Here is a 14,851-nt window from a genome sequence, read left to right on the forward strand (position 1 = left end):
AGCACCAGTTTATAGCAAACTTCAAAAGAAAAACAGAGATGCAAGATTTAATTGCCACACTTAGCAAAATGTGTTTCTCTGATTTATAAGATACCTACAAGTGAACTTTTGACCCACCTTGTTATACCATGCAGTTACAATTAGCTTTTCCTCATAATCACGTAATTTAGCAATTTTGTTTTCTGTCTGGAATGAGACAGAGAAGAATATCAATTAAAACACAGAAATGATCTGCATAAACTTACTTCAGTCCACGAAGTGAAATAAGCACACGCAGCAGAAATGCTTAAACATGCAAAGCAGCTAGAAGGCTTACAGATATAAATAAAGATACTTCCTTAAATGACGGAAACTACAGGCTACCTCAAGAAATGCAACTTCTATTTAAGCTTAACTGCTTCAAATTTGCAACTTATTTTAAAGCTGGGAAAAAAATACATGGAAAATGAAAAAACATGGAAAAACTACATGAAAAAACTACAGGGTGTATTAGAAAGTCTATAAATAGATTAGCAGTCTCTTCTCACTTTAAAGTGAGGAAAACTCAAAAACAAGAATGTACCCCTAGCTGCAGAATATTCTTATTGTATTCCTGAATTTCTGTTCTGTGTGTCCTCATGTGTCTTGCCCTCCAGATCTCTCTCTCACCATTGTTATTGCCGCCCTTTGGACATGACACAGTCTTTTTATATCCTCCTTATACTGTAGCACCCCAAACTGCACACAGCAGTTGAGGTGAGGCCACAGCAGCAGAGAACACAGCAGCACAGTCCCCTCGCCCGGCCAGCAGTGCCATGCTTGATGCATCCCCGGGTGCAGTTGGCCCTTTTGGCTGCCAGGGCACACTGCTGGCTCATGTGCAAGTCACTGAACAAAATCCCCAGACCCTTTTCCACAGGGCTGCTCTCTAGCCTCTCATCCCCTGGCCCATACATACAGCCAGGGCTGCCTGTCCCAGGTGCAGAATCCAGTTTCTCTTGTTAAGTTTCATGTCGTTGGTGATTGCCCAGCCCTCTAGTATGTCAAGGTATCTCTGCAAGGCCTCTCTGCTCTCCAGGGAGCCAACAGCTCCTCCCAGTTTAGTGTCATACCTGCTGAAATAACTATTCTAACCAGTCCCATCGGGGCAGCTATAAAACTGAATGCAGCATTTCCCAGTTTTCCTTCGCCCTTGGACTACTGCCAGCATTCCTTTCAGAGAAGCACAGGCAAGCAAATTTTCCTGCATTAACGGGTTACACTCTTCTGGTTTCAAGCACTCCAGTATACGAAGTCACTAACAATGGGTCTATTAAACAAGTCATTGCCCTAATACCTAGTCAATCACACAAACTAAGTTACATTACTACTGAAAGAGGTCAGACTCCACGCTTCTGTACAAGTTACTGTATTGAAGCAAAGCCATTAGGCTAGTGCAGTTTCACTTAGAGCTTTTCAGAGTTTAAAAAGTACCCAAATTAGTGTTTCGGGTGTACACAGAAAGACTATAAAAAAAACTTAAAGTGCCCATACAGATTCATGCTACGATAAAATCTTAATTTAGCTAAGCTAAAAATCTCTAGGTTGGATGGTCTGCACAGTTCCTAACTGAATGCAGCACTGAAGGGCACTGCACCATGAAGAAACAGTAATTTGATTGTCTGATATCTGAGACAGCAGAACACGTAAGAAGTTATTATTAAATATGCGTAAATGTTTACCTCCAATGCTTCAATCTTTTTGTCTCTCTCTGTTATCTGTTTTCTGAGTGACATAATTTCTGCTGATGCTGGATTTAGCTTGGGGTCTAAGGTTTTTATCACCTGTACAAGGCAAAACCAATACGTTACATGTCAGCTTTACATCTCATTTGCTCACAGGAGAGATACAAAAGCAGACCAAACTAGTCAAGTAACCAGGATGAAAACTAGGCTTTCATACAGTATGAAATAAGATATTAAAAGTTATTGAAGAATCATTAATGCATCTCATGGTTCAGGCTGAACAGTGTTCTCTCATACATTACACTGATTGCAACTGAGCAATTTGACCAAAAAATGCAACATGCAGCTATTAATTTTAGAGGGGAAGGGGACAGGACAAGTCAATGTGTTCAACAATTCATAGGAATGTATATGTTCAGAAATATGCCACTCACATTTCTTGCTTTCTCAAGGTACATTTTATATCTTTCTTCCATTGCTTTCATGTCCTCATCTTTTTTTCGCAAGGCTGCTTCCAGTTCTCCAATCTTCTGGGCTGTTTACAGAGATCATTAACAATGACATACAAAACAAAAATAGACATGGTACTTAAAACATTCCCCCTCCCCCCAAAAAAAGAAACAAACTTCAGTTACTACATAATTTCCCCTCAAAGTTCTTATTTTTGTTTCAGCTGAACCATAAGATCTTAGATCTGACCCCAAATTCCCATTTCGCACGGCATCATTCAACAAAACAATGCCCTCACGAGGCCTCCTTATGCACTTTTTTTTTCCCCCAGTTTCAGGTTTTAAAGCTACACTCTAGCAAAAAGCCTTATCCCGACAAGTATCCCATAGCCAAGTAGATATATGAATCATTTCAGAAGAAACATAACAGGGGGGAAGGGAAAACAACTACTTACGGTTCTGACTGACATCAGGCTGCAGTTCTGCAAGAGCAGCCTCCTTCTTCTGTAACTCATCATGAACTTCACTCAATTTTTCCCTACAAATGAAAGACTGTACTGAGGATTGCAACTAAAGTGACTTTCAAATTGAACCTTGATTACCTAAAGCTAGAAGCAAGATAGTGGGGAAGAAAAAAAAACACCAAAAAAACCCTTCTAGCATCTCTTTAGCATGATCTACAATCTGATGGAAGGATAGACGTATTTCAGAGGAATTAAATGCATTTTGAGTACATCAAGAGTGATGGTTTTAACAGTCTGTTATAGAATCAAAATGGTAAACTGCCATTGGTAATGAAGAGATGGTTAAGTGAATATTACTGTAACAAGATTATCATGACTGGAATAGACAAAACCTGAATGCTAATACTTAACTCACTACATGCATGGGTTCTCAAGACAGTGACTTGGAAGAAACAAGACATGGGTATGAAGATTTAGGCAGTTTATGTGCTAAAAAAGTCAAATTATTTGGCATAATTAAGTTATTGAGGATGCATGTGTCATACTTACATATGCGCTGCCAATTTCTGCTTCAGGTTGCTAGACTACGAAAGAAAGTTAAAATTCAGTTAATTTCAATACTTCACACCGCACAATGTTAAAAGTGTTCTTACAGATGAGCCTAGAATACTTAGCACACCTAAATTAGCTAAGCCAAACATAGCTTCAAAAACTGCATTTTTTATGCATGTCTATAACTGCATTCATGGTATCTGTCTGGTGCAAAAAGCAACCCCAGCATCTTCTTTCTTTAAAGCTATCCTCATTATAGCATCACTTAATCCTACAGTTAGAGATTTAAAGAAGTAAAACATAGAAGAGTTAGTTTCTTAAAGAAGGGGGAAAAAATGGAATTACACAAAATATGATTCTTTTCCAGTGAAAACAAATGGGTGGTGTATTTTTTTGATACAAAGCAATAAAGCAGTTTCCAAGTTTGCTTACTCTTGCTACAACATAAAGATATTTTACACCAATGAAAAAAAAAGAAGAAAAAGAAAAAGCACCTATCCAGAATCTTGCCTTCTTAGTATGTATCAGAACTAAACGCACCCACAAAAAAGAGGCACATCTAAACAAGACGTGATGCTATACTGAAGAATTTTAAACAAAACTTGTGTGACATATTCAAGGTCAAGAAGCCTGAGCATTTACTTACTCCTTCTGTCTTGGATCCCTGCTCCTGCAAAGTCTTCTGCAGATCTTCAATCTGCTGTTTTAACTCTCCAATATGCTCCTCATTTAGCCTTTTAGGTAGAAAAGCCAAGAAAAGCCAGTTAATACCTATCTTAAATAGATCACAGCACAGTAAGACTTTTCTTCTCCATGCTTAGATGATAATTTTGCAGAGGGTTTACCCAGCAGCACTTAAGCCACAAAGAAACTGATTTCAAATTCTTTTAGTCTGACTTCAACTTCTGCTGAAACAAACATTTGGCAGCTTTATTAAACATTTTATAATGACAGACCCAGAATCATTTTAAGGTTTAAGTAAGCTTAATTGCTCCTAAATACTCACATCCTAGTAAACTGCTTTCAGCACTCATTAAGTGATAGAGAAATTCAGACCATATCCCTGCATTATAACATTATTTGTTTGCAGTTCTAGAAATAGTTTATATCCATTCTTGGTCTCCCAAAAATCAGAGCTAAGAGCATCCTATAAACAACAAGTTCCTTCATAGCATGCTAGACACAGAACTGCCAAATTTTAAGACACATTTAAGCTTTCCTTCTTTGCCTCATTACCCTTTCCTGTTTTCTTCACATTGTTGAAAAGAAAAAGAGTAACCGGCTTCCTGCACAGTACCACGCTACAGATGGAAGCCACAAGACCACTCTGAAGGGCCAGAAACCACATTTCTCTGCATTTAGGATGCTGTTTCACCCATTACCTTTTCTCAGTTTCTAGTTCATTTACTGTCCGATGCTTTTGCTCCAGCTGATTCTGGAGCTCCATAATACGTTCATTTTCTGATCCTTCCTGTTGTAACAGAAGCATCTTATTTTCATGCTGCAGCCGAATAAACATTTCTCTGAAACAAAAAGAGGAACAAAAAGATCATTGCTGATTAGGAAATAATCAGAGGTAATATTCCTGTTCTGCCTAAATTGAGCAAAATAAGTTCCCCTCAGGAATACACTCAGGGGAATAATACAATTTTTGATTAAGTGTAACTTAAAATTCTCAAACAATACAACAGGTTTTTAAGAGAAATGACAAAGGTTTAGATTATATAATTCCAAATTCAAATTTTGTTGAGCCTTTATGTTTTACTCTGCCAGACTTTCACAGTAACATTAGCTAGCCTTTGCTATTCTGTCTTACTTGCTGTGTATTGTTTGTTTGTTTTGTCTGCAAGCCAAAAGATGAGAATTGTTTCAATCCATAAATGGATATTTTCAAGACAACCTTTACATAAAGGAAACTGACTTTAAAAAAAAAAAAAAGAACGTAAATCAGTTATGTTTTTGGGAAATAATTATTAAAAGCTACATGGGAGTCTAGAGAAGCATCATGGAGAGAAATCTAAGTGGGAGACAAAGTTGTTGCTGAAAATACTGAACTCACATGGAGATGATTAGTAATATGCCCCACACATAAAAATCCCCAAACTGGCTCAACGTTTGTGTGTCTTACCTATATTCTACCGGCAGAATTTCAGCAGCAAGATTATCGTGGCTTCTAACACGAGACGCACCTGAAATTGCATGAGAAGTTTGTTTGAACAAACATACAGAAATAATTAACATACAAAGAAAAGCCTCTGAATATAAAGCAATACCTGCTTGAGTCAGATGATCCTGCTGCATCTGTGAATACCGGAGCTCTTCATTAGTCTCTTTTAATGCATCACACTGCACTATCAGTCTCTAAGAAAACAGAGATGAAAGTAAGTCACACTGCAACATTTTAGGACCAAATAACATTAATAAGGACTAGTACTATGTATTCTATACATGCACTCTATGTATATATATATATCTATATCCATAAAACAAAAATATGAAACATACAGCACTGATTTTCATTAGATGTTCATATAAGCTCTCATTCAAGACACTTACTTCTTTTTCTTTGATTAAAGCTTCATATTTTTCTTCAAGTCGTTTCATCTCAAATGCTAGCTTATCAGCTCTTTTTGATTCTTCAGACAGCTTGTTATGAAGTTCCTGGACCTTTTTATTAAGAGAAGACATTCAGCACATGAGGGTTTCAACATTCTGTCTTTAAGAATTATGTTAGAACCTTCATTCATACCCAGTTTAGCAAAAATAAACAGCTGATCCTCCAAGCTTTTGCATGTTTTGGTGTGTTTGTTTTTTTTTTTTGTTGTTGTTGCTGTTGTTATTAATTAAGAGGTAATGAGCTTTTTGAATGATTTAACAAGTTCAGGTAGCTCCTTTCATTATTGCAGGAGTTAAATGTTTTATTGTTGAAATAAATGCTACTTTCACGGTTTAAAGTAAATTTCCCTGAAGAAAGTTAATATTACATGCATGTCATCTCAGTAATAGCTGAACAACTTCTCCCCAGGAACACAAGTTACCTTGGTTGAAGTAAGTAAGTAAAACCTCCAAATCATCAAACAGTTGACTGAGAGGGAAGCTACAGTTAAAATTGCTAGCTTGACTCTCTTTCCCGGTTTATTAAAGCAAACTGCAGAATATGAGGGAGTTTTCAGAGAAAAGGTCTAAGGGGGCAATACAGGTTAAGTCCACGGCCCATTAAATTAATTTTTGTTGATGACATCGTCATCAATTGAAAAGCAACTACATTTTTTTTTTGAATGATTTAAATCCACGGCCTGTTAGATTAAGCCATTCATTGTTTTTGTTGATTTTTTTTTCCAATCAAAAATAATAAAAATATTTGCACTCAAGTAAGAATATCAAAAGAAAAAAAGTAACATCTTAAGTATAGATGCAGTCCTACCTGTCTTTTGTAGGTTTCTAACTGGGCACGGGCTGCATTGGCTTTCTTTAATTCATCTTCCAGACTGACTGTATTGTGCATATACATCATGTTGGTTTCCTGCAGAGATTTGACTTGTCTGCGGAAGTCATTCAGATCCTGTAGCTTTTTACGATATACCTCAATAGTTGATTCCAGCTTACTTGCTTTGTCTGCAGTAGCCCTTAAAGAATAAGCAGGAATTAGCACAGTATGTTTCTTCTAGAGAGACTAGAGTCAGATTCTTCTTTCATGCAAATTCAAGCAATTTTCAAAGGCAGATGCAACATGCTTAAAAGCAGAATTAAATCTTACTGCTTTATTTTGCTGACCCTTTGAAACAGTTCATGTAATGTGTGCACCCAGCAGCACATCCAGTCACTGGATGGACCCTCTCTAGAGGCAGCTGGTACTTGCATTTGTGGCAACACAGGCCTGGACACAGAGGGTTGGGAAATACTAAGAGTGCCCCCAACATTTATGGACTTGTGTGTATTGGCCATCCACATGATACCAAAAGTTATGTCAAAGTTCTAGCTGCACATACACTTTTCTACATCAGAAAAGTCAGCCTCTTGACAGCGTAAAATGTTTTCCTTAGTAAAAATGTCCTCCTTAATAAGATGCACATTCACACTCATACAAAAATTTCCTAATTCATCCAGAACTTAACTTTCCACTGCATGTGAAGAACAGTATCTGTACTTATTTTACCCTGCTTTGCAGAAGAATTCTTATACTAAGAAAAGGTTATGTGTGAAAGCTTGCAATTCATCCCTGCTTTGTCAAGGGGCCTTTTTCGAACATTTATTTTAGACCTTGTTTGGGTAAGACCCATCCACAGAAGTAATAGCTGTAAAGAATTCTTTTGAAATACAAACCCTTATGTTTAGTCATTAAATCCTGCCAATGTGGAGAAAAAAATAGAAAGAAAAAAGAAATCTGTGTATATTATATACCTAAGAATATCATTTTCGTCTTTCAGTGCCCTAGATTCTTCTGCCAAAGAGGTCAGTTCGTTGTTTCTGTGTTGCAGTTCAATCAGTTGTTTTTCTAAATCTTCACAATGGACACGATAATCATCTTTTGCAGCTTCAAGCCTACCAGATCAAAAACAGGAAGTCTATTAAGAATCCATATTCATTACATATTTTGCTCATGATGACCCATTTAGTGCTAGAACTATTAAAGTAAGAAAAGGGAAACCTATTGATTTGAGTAGTAAAAAAAGGGTACTGTAAACTTTTGACTGTCTACTTGTTAAATCACAATGAATTCTGTACTGCAAATTTATGATATGATATTTCAAGGAATCATATGAATATTTTTTCATAGGAATTACAAGAAGAAAGACTAATATGTGAAAGAAATCAGTGCATTAAGGAGACTTTTTTAAACACAAATCACGTTGGTGCTTATTTCTGCTTTCCATCACCTTTTAAAAAAGTGTCGAAGGGCCACAATACTGTGATTACAAAATAACAGCTTTTTTTTCCCTTCAGGGTAAAGGCCATCTTTAAAATAGGTTATGTTAATACAGTAGTAGAAAGTTTTTATAGCAAAGGAAATTAAGATGGGAAATCCTTAAGGGGTATCAGAAAATCTTGTAATGTATCTGACATGACAAGCAAGGGTTCTTTGAAAGAAAAATAAAATGGTTTCATACCTGAAGTTTTCTTCTTGAAGTTGTTCTAGTTGCAACTGTGCATGAAAATACTTTTTTGCTACCACAGTATTTGGATCATCAATAGAGTCATCTAATTGCTCTAGTCTGTCATTCATAATCTCATTTTCTGACATCAAGCTGTTTTTTTCATCCTGAAGGGCAGCCACCTAGCATAGATAAAACAGCATCACCACTGTAAGACCTGTCCAACCAGAAAGAACTAAAGCAAGACAGCAGTATATCACCAAATTAGTTTACGAAAAAGGTTGAGGGTTTAGAAATTTTAGAATGTAATTTACACAGCATACAGATGCTTTAGTGTATGTAAGTTATGAAGCACTAAAGGAGAAGTCCCTCTTAAAAAGATAAATTTTTGTAACTGAAACCATGGTAAAGGCTTACAATGGGATATGGAGAGAAACTAGTACTTTTATTAAAAAGGATACCATGGATGCCATACAAAAAAAAATAAGTACTGGTGTCAAAGTTACTCTCCATCTTGCTTGTACTTAACAATAAAAAGCAGGATGGCACTGGCTAGCACACTAACACAGTACTGCCGTGCGCTCAGCAGTGGATGGTTGCGCAAGAAGCAGTTTCAAGCGCCATAAGCTGGTAAGCACACACGCAAAAGAAAAAACCTGGACAGCTTCATATAGAGCATGCATTTTTGGCAACAATCAAACAGGTTTGATACTGAGTGCTCACAGCTAAGCAAATGAGAATACAACACTGTACTGAAACAGTCAGTATATTAACAGCCATAAAATGGGGAAGGATTAAGAGGCTAGAATCTTTAAAGTTTTTCTAGTGAAAGCTGTTGTGTTAATTTTAACATCCTGTCAAACGTAAGAGCGTGTAGCACGTGTTAGTTAACTGGCATTTAAACAGGGACAATACGCTTTTTGGGTTATGCTTTCCTGAATCATAAAGAAAACCTACCTTTCTTATATTCTTGGAAAATATCAAGGAAGACTGAGACCTTACAAGTGAATTTATTAAGAATTAGTTTAAATGAGAAGTGTCAATCAATATTATGGCTTCAATAAGTAAGTTAAAAGTATATATATCGTGATGACATTACTAGATAAAACATCAGATATAGCCTAAACAATGCAACATTAAGAAACAGCTTGTTTGTGATCATAATTTAAAAATCTATCAAACAGATCTAAGAAACAAAACTGTAATTCCTATACCACTTCATTAGATGCTGGCTCTCTAGGTCCACTCCTTTTTAAATACTGGATATCAGCTTACTGTATACATGCATGCACAAACACCTGTGGGTAAAGAACATATCTGAGCCTTACTCAACATCCTTCTTACTGTTCAAGGCTCAGCCACTCCTGAAACATGCAGAGAATTCACATTTTTTTAATAATTTTAAAAGAACACCTGCCCAACACCTCCTAAAAACAACCCTTTCACACAATTCAGAACAAGTTTTCCATTTTTTCTCAGTTCCTTTCTGATAGTTCTCTCTTCTATTATTTCAGCATAACAGAAGTAGTATTAATCACTGGACCTCAAAGTCAACACAAATTATGAAAGTGTATTTAAAAAACACATCATCTTATTAAAGAACTCATCTGTTTATAATCAGCAGTACCCTTCCCCCAACATCGTTAATGCCTTCACCTGGGCCACACTGTTATGAGCACCTGGGTTTGTTTAACCCATTGTTATTGAATAGAGAAATCTCTGAAGGAAAAACTTGTGGGGGGTATAGGAGAAACCTCAAGATATCTCCACTGAGACATACTAAGTCTCCTAATGGAAGCAGAAAGGACAGGTAAATTATTATCAAAACTTCTAGAAGTAAGAACATTTGAATAGTGAACACAACACTTTGAAAAGTTTAACAACTGTGATCTGCAAGCTCAGCTGTCAGAGCAATCCTCTTGCACATTTGAAAGAATGGGTTTTCTTCTGCAGGGTTCTCCTCACAAATACTTTTACACCTTTGTTTTCACCAGGCACATGTACTATTATTTCAAGAAAAACAGAAGTAAAATACTAGTTTAATTCTAAAGAGATCTTCCTTTGCATCTGCAATTAGCAAGGAGAGCTCCTTTTCTAAACATATTATACTATTTCAGTTGTTACTACACTATCTGCAAGAAATTTAAAACTGGCCTCTTGATTTATTTAATTTATTTTACATAGGTTCATAGAGCCAGTATAGTTCTCTGGCTCCTATAAGATGTCATGCAAATGTTCACTTCATACAGAAGCAAATGTGAATGAACTGCCTTACCACACTAACCTCTTTTTATTCCCAGAGTATAGGGTCATAACATAGGAATAAAACTTAGGGCTAACAAATGTGTTTTTTTTTTTTTTTTTTTTTTATTATTTTATTTATTTGTTTTTAAAAAGTGAGTTAACTTAAAGTTAATTAAAAGTTCCATCTTATTGTTATGAAATCCTCTCTCCTTCCTCTAAAGAGACTGGATTAACTCCTGTATCCATTAAAAGCAAAAGTAAACGTATTATCAGTGTGGTTAAGCAAGAAATAATGAAAATGAATTGATCCTATTTTGCCAAATATGCTCCATGTTAAAATTGCATACAATAAAGAGTTTTTAAATTTTTAGATAAATTTGAATCTTTCATCAACAGCTGTTGGAAGCAGCATAATTTTCCTATGATTAAATCTAATGACTGATTATTATATGAACTGCTTTTTTTTTGGATACAGTTTAAAGGACTAAAGGCAGCAGTGACTAAAAATGGAATTGGCAATTGTTAAATCCATGGTAGCTTTGTTTTCATGGCTATTTGCTACTAGGAGTAAACAAAGGTAGAAGATGAGGTCCTTTGTCAACTCTTAATGCAAAGGTTGCTTCATCTTACACTTTCATCAGGACACTATTTCCAGTAATTGTATTCTGGAGAAGAGAATGGCTGCTCTTTCCAGAAACAGACAACTTTCTAAATCTTAAATCACAACCACTACATATTAAATTAGCTGCTTGCTGTTTCTTACCTGCAAATCTAGCTCTTGACATCTTTGTGCCAACTCTTCTTTTTCAGCTAGTGCTTCTTGAAGATCCTCCAAAGCTTTTTTAAGCTTTTAAAGAACAAAGACAGTGAATTAATTCTGGCTTCCACAGTGTCTCAATTGCTTATATAAATTGTTTAAAGAAGGATGTTAGGCATGCACATAGACTTAGAAACCCCCATATACTGTTGGATCAGGATCTCTGTTCATTTCAGCCACATTTTAAATTTATACCACTTGTAATAAATGAATTATTGAAACTCAGAGTAACATTCAGGTTCAATACAACAACTTATGCTAGCAGCAAAACAAAGAACACACCCAGCAAGAACCGTATTGTCGCAATTTCCAAGTCCCTGCCTGTTAAATGCCTCCTGCTCACTGGTTCGCATATGCTCAGTAACAGAAACTGTAAGACTCATGTACATGGATGAAGTCTAAAACCTGGTTCCCTGGCTTCCTTCCTCTCAAAATTAAATTCACTGTCAACACAGCAAGATCTTTCCAAATTCAGGCTTACACTGGTCAATCAAAAGTTCCTCCTTTCAGAAGAGAAATACAGATGTTCCTTTATGAGCAGACACTTTTACAACTTCATTATACATTCACGTTAATAAAAATTTTCATGACCTCTTAAAAATAGAGAAGCATTTAGCCTGATACAACTGAGTCTTGATGTCCACTTAACTCTTCTGGCTATGTAGGTTCACACTGGCATGTTCTACCCCATCAAGGAAGATTACCTAGCTTTCACTTCATATGTTGTAGAGAAGCTGTATTAGAACAAACCTTGCTACCCACTTCTTAGAATTAGCACTGAAAATGATACCTTATTGTATAATCTCAGCCTACACCAGCATGTTGCTCTGCCCTTTGTGAACCACTGTGGTTTAACACTGTCAACACTAACTGGAACACACCAAGCAGTTTGTGCAGAGAGGAGACAACAATGAAATTTATTGTTGAGTGTTTTTTTGTTGTTGTTGTTTTTGACTGATTGGTTTTAAAATTGGAGAGGAAGAGCTGTCCTCTTCATTTGGGAGATGGAAAGATACTGATTAGTGTTCAATGTTAAGCTGTAACAGCTACAAATATTAGGCAGTTACCTGCTGTTCCATTTCAGTTGATGTATCACTTGCAGATGGACCCATCACTTCCTTGCTCATGAGCTACAGAAAAAGGCCACAGGAAAAAAAAAGGTTAAATTAGAGGTTAATATTCTGCAAATTTGCTGTCTACTGAATATCAGCTGTATTTTCCATCATTTCCCTCAATACATCAAAATAGATTAATAATAACAAAAAACTCATTGTTTGTAAAAGCTTTGAAGAAAATGTAGAATAACAGGGCAGATTTCTCCTTCTTGATTAAAAAATTAACCAAGTGTGAACAGTAACGTGTTAATGGATGAATATATTCCCTGCTGAATTAATTGCTAGCCCCCAGTCAAGTTAAAAGGGAGCAGACCAGAGGACAGGATTTCACTCAGTGAATTTAATAGTTATCATGCTTCTTTGTGTCACTTACGCTAATTGTCATTAAGCACAAATAGGAACATTAACACAGCTCTCACTGATCTCAAATACAAAGATATACATTGTATATTTGACAGCAGTTAAAGGGCTTTACTTCTTACTCAGGCATTAGAGTTATTCATACGACTTCTTCAGAAAGTTTGATTAGTCATAAAATAACAAACAATTATTTCTACCAATAGGGTATTAACAGCTTTAAAACCTGCATAGCTAGTTTAAATCTCTAAGTTTTAAAGCCTCCTACCAACTCCACTGCTATCTGGAGGGATGTGCAATTACATGTTACATTTTCTTCAAACATCAGTATTGTAGTTCTTGCCTCCTTCCACACTCTCCTGACCTTCACAGCCCTGAAGCTCACAGATCTGTAGAGACTGTAGAGATATGCTGTAAGCTGGATCACTGCAACAATCCAACTAAAAACACAGGAAAATGGCAGGGGGAGGGCACCATGACAAAAACAGAAGAAATTCTGCTGGGAGTTCATAAATCAGATGCTGGAATGACCTATCAGAACTATGCAGCCAAACTGTTGCCGTCAGCATAGCCTTGGGTCCAAGACGATAACACTGGGACAGAAATTTCAGAACCTGACTTCGGTATAAACACCAGCTGCCATGAGATAGACATCTCGCGTGAAACAGGAAATATTAAGCATTTATCATCTCCACAAGTTGAACATTTGGGCATAGGAGACTAAAATCAAAACCCTTTAGCTGGAGTCTGAGGCCTCTTGGTTCTAATCCTCCCAGACAACTTAGTCAAGTACTTAGGCTCTTCACAGACATTTATTTGGATTAAAGAATGCACAAAGATCAACAATTGGATATACAAACTTCTCAGCTGACATTAGGCTTGGAATTATTACTTACCTCTTGTATGGCTGTCATGACAACATGCTGAACAGACTCTTCAAGGGTCATGATATTCTGTATGTGTTCTACGAAAAAAAAAATGTTGTGACTCACGATACAGACATCATAATGGCTTGAGTAACACGACAGCTTTTTTTGTTTAATAAAGATCAAGAAGTTCTTCTCTAAAATGCTGTTCTTTTTACAGTGCTATTATTAAATCAACATCATTATTATCCAATAAGATAGTAGATAAATTATAAATTCTTAAGTGAACAAATTTATACTATGTACAATAGAGAAAGCAGATTAAGATATCTTTCTTCCACGGTTCTTTTTCTAATAACATACCTATACATACGTATAAACATAAGTTATTGCAAAGGATCAAAACCCTTGCAATTGAGTTAATGAGGTATAATGAAATATAGTTATTTCTAGTATCTTCATTCCCAATGCAACCCAACTTAGCATACTTCCTAAGCATTCTTTGATGAAATTATTCCAGACTACTTAGGAATTACAACTGTTCTACCAACAAAAGCATGCCAGGATTTCTTAGCCATCAGAGCATTAAGCATTAGCTCCTGTGAGAGATTATTATCTCTACAGATAGATAAAAGACTAAAGATCGTCAAAATGCAGTTTCTAATATCAGTTTTTAATTTGATTTGCTTAATTGGCATTTGCATGGTAAATTTTAGGTCTTGGTACTTGTTTCACCAAGTAGGAATAACCCCTCACACACATATTTCAGACTATTTTCACCCCATCTTGAACATAATTTGAGTTTTATGCACAGAAGCAGAAAAAATCATAGAATCATAGAATCATAGAATATCCTGAGTTGGAAGGGACCCTTAAGGATCATCAAGTCCAACTCTTGACACCGCACAGGTCTACCCAAAAGTTCAGACCATGTGACTAAGCGCACAGTCCAATCTCTTCTTAAATTCAGTCAGGCTCGGTGCAGTGACCACTTCCCTGGGGAGCCTGTTCCAGTGTGCAACCACTCTCTCTGTGAAGAACTTCCTCCTGATGTCAAGCCTAAACTTCCCCTGCCTCAGCTTAACCCCGTTCCCGCGGGTCCTGTCGCTGATGTTAAGGGAGAAAAGGTCTCCTGCCTCTCGATACCCCCTTACGAGGAAGTTGTAGACTGCGATGAGGTCTCCCCTCAGC

General features: G+C 36.5%; 1 protein-coding gene across 2 annotated transcripts in view; it reads right to left on the minus strand.

The window, feature by feature from the left end:
- HOOK1 (hook microtubule tethering protein 1) overlaps nucleotides 1-14,851 on the minus strand; it is a 38,809-nt gene that overhangs the window by 4,644 nt on the left and 19,314 nt on the right. For both annotated transcript variants that reach the window (XM_068690032.1, XM_068690033.1), the window contains 16 exons: nucleotides 13,691-13,758; nucleotides 12,390-12,452; nucleotides 11,269-11,352; nucleotides 8,277-8,443; nucleotides 7,570-7,710; nucleotides 6,593-6,794; nucleotides 5,725-5,835; nucleotides 5,442-5,529; nucleotides 5,297-5,357; nucleotides 4,551-4,691; nucleotides 3,815-3,902; nucleotides 3,166-3,200; nucleotides 2,608-2,690; nucleotides 2,138-2,238; nucleotides 1,701-1,802; nucleotides 118-186 (listed from right to left, as the gene is read on the minus strand). In XM_068690032.1, the coding sequence (XP_068546133.1) occupies nucleotides 118-186; nucleotides 1,701-1,802; nucleotides 2,138-2,238; nucleotides 2,608-2,690; nucleotides 3,166-3,200; nucleotides 3,815-3,902; nucleotides 4,551-4,691; nucleotides 5,297-5,357; nucleotides 5,442-5,529; nucleotides 5,725-5,835; nucleotides 6,593-6,794; nucleotides 7,570-7,710; nucleotides 8,277-8,443; nucleotides 11,269-11,352; nucleotides 12,390-12,452; nucleotides 13,691-13,758 (1,604 nt within the window). The remainder of the gene's footprint in view (nucleotides 1-117; nucleotides 187-1,700; nucleotides 1,803-2,137; nucleotides 2,239-2,607; nucleotides 2,691-3,165; nucleotides 3,201-3,814; nucleotides 3,903-4,550; nucleotides 4,692-5,296; nucleotides 5,358-5,441; nucleotides 5,530-5,724; nucleotides 5,836-6,592; nucleotides 6,795-7,569; nucleotides 7,711-8,276; nucleotides 8,444-11,268; nucleotides 11,353-12,389; nucleotides 12,453-13,690; nucleotides 13,759-14,851) is intronic.

The sequence above is a fragment of the Anas acuta genome, chromosome 8 (assembly GCF_963932015.1).
Source record: "Anas acuta chromosome 8, bAnaAcu1.1, whole genome shotgun sequence".
NCBI classification, from domain to species: domain Eukaryota; kingdom Metazoa; phylum Chordata; class Aves; order Anseriformes; family Anatidae; genus Anas; species Anas acuta.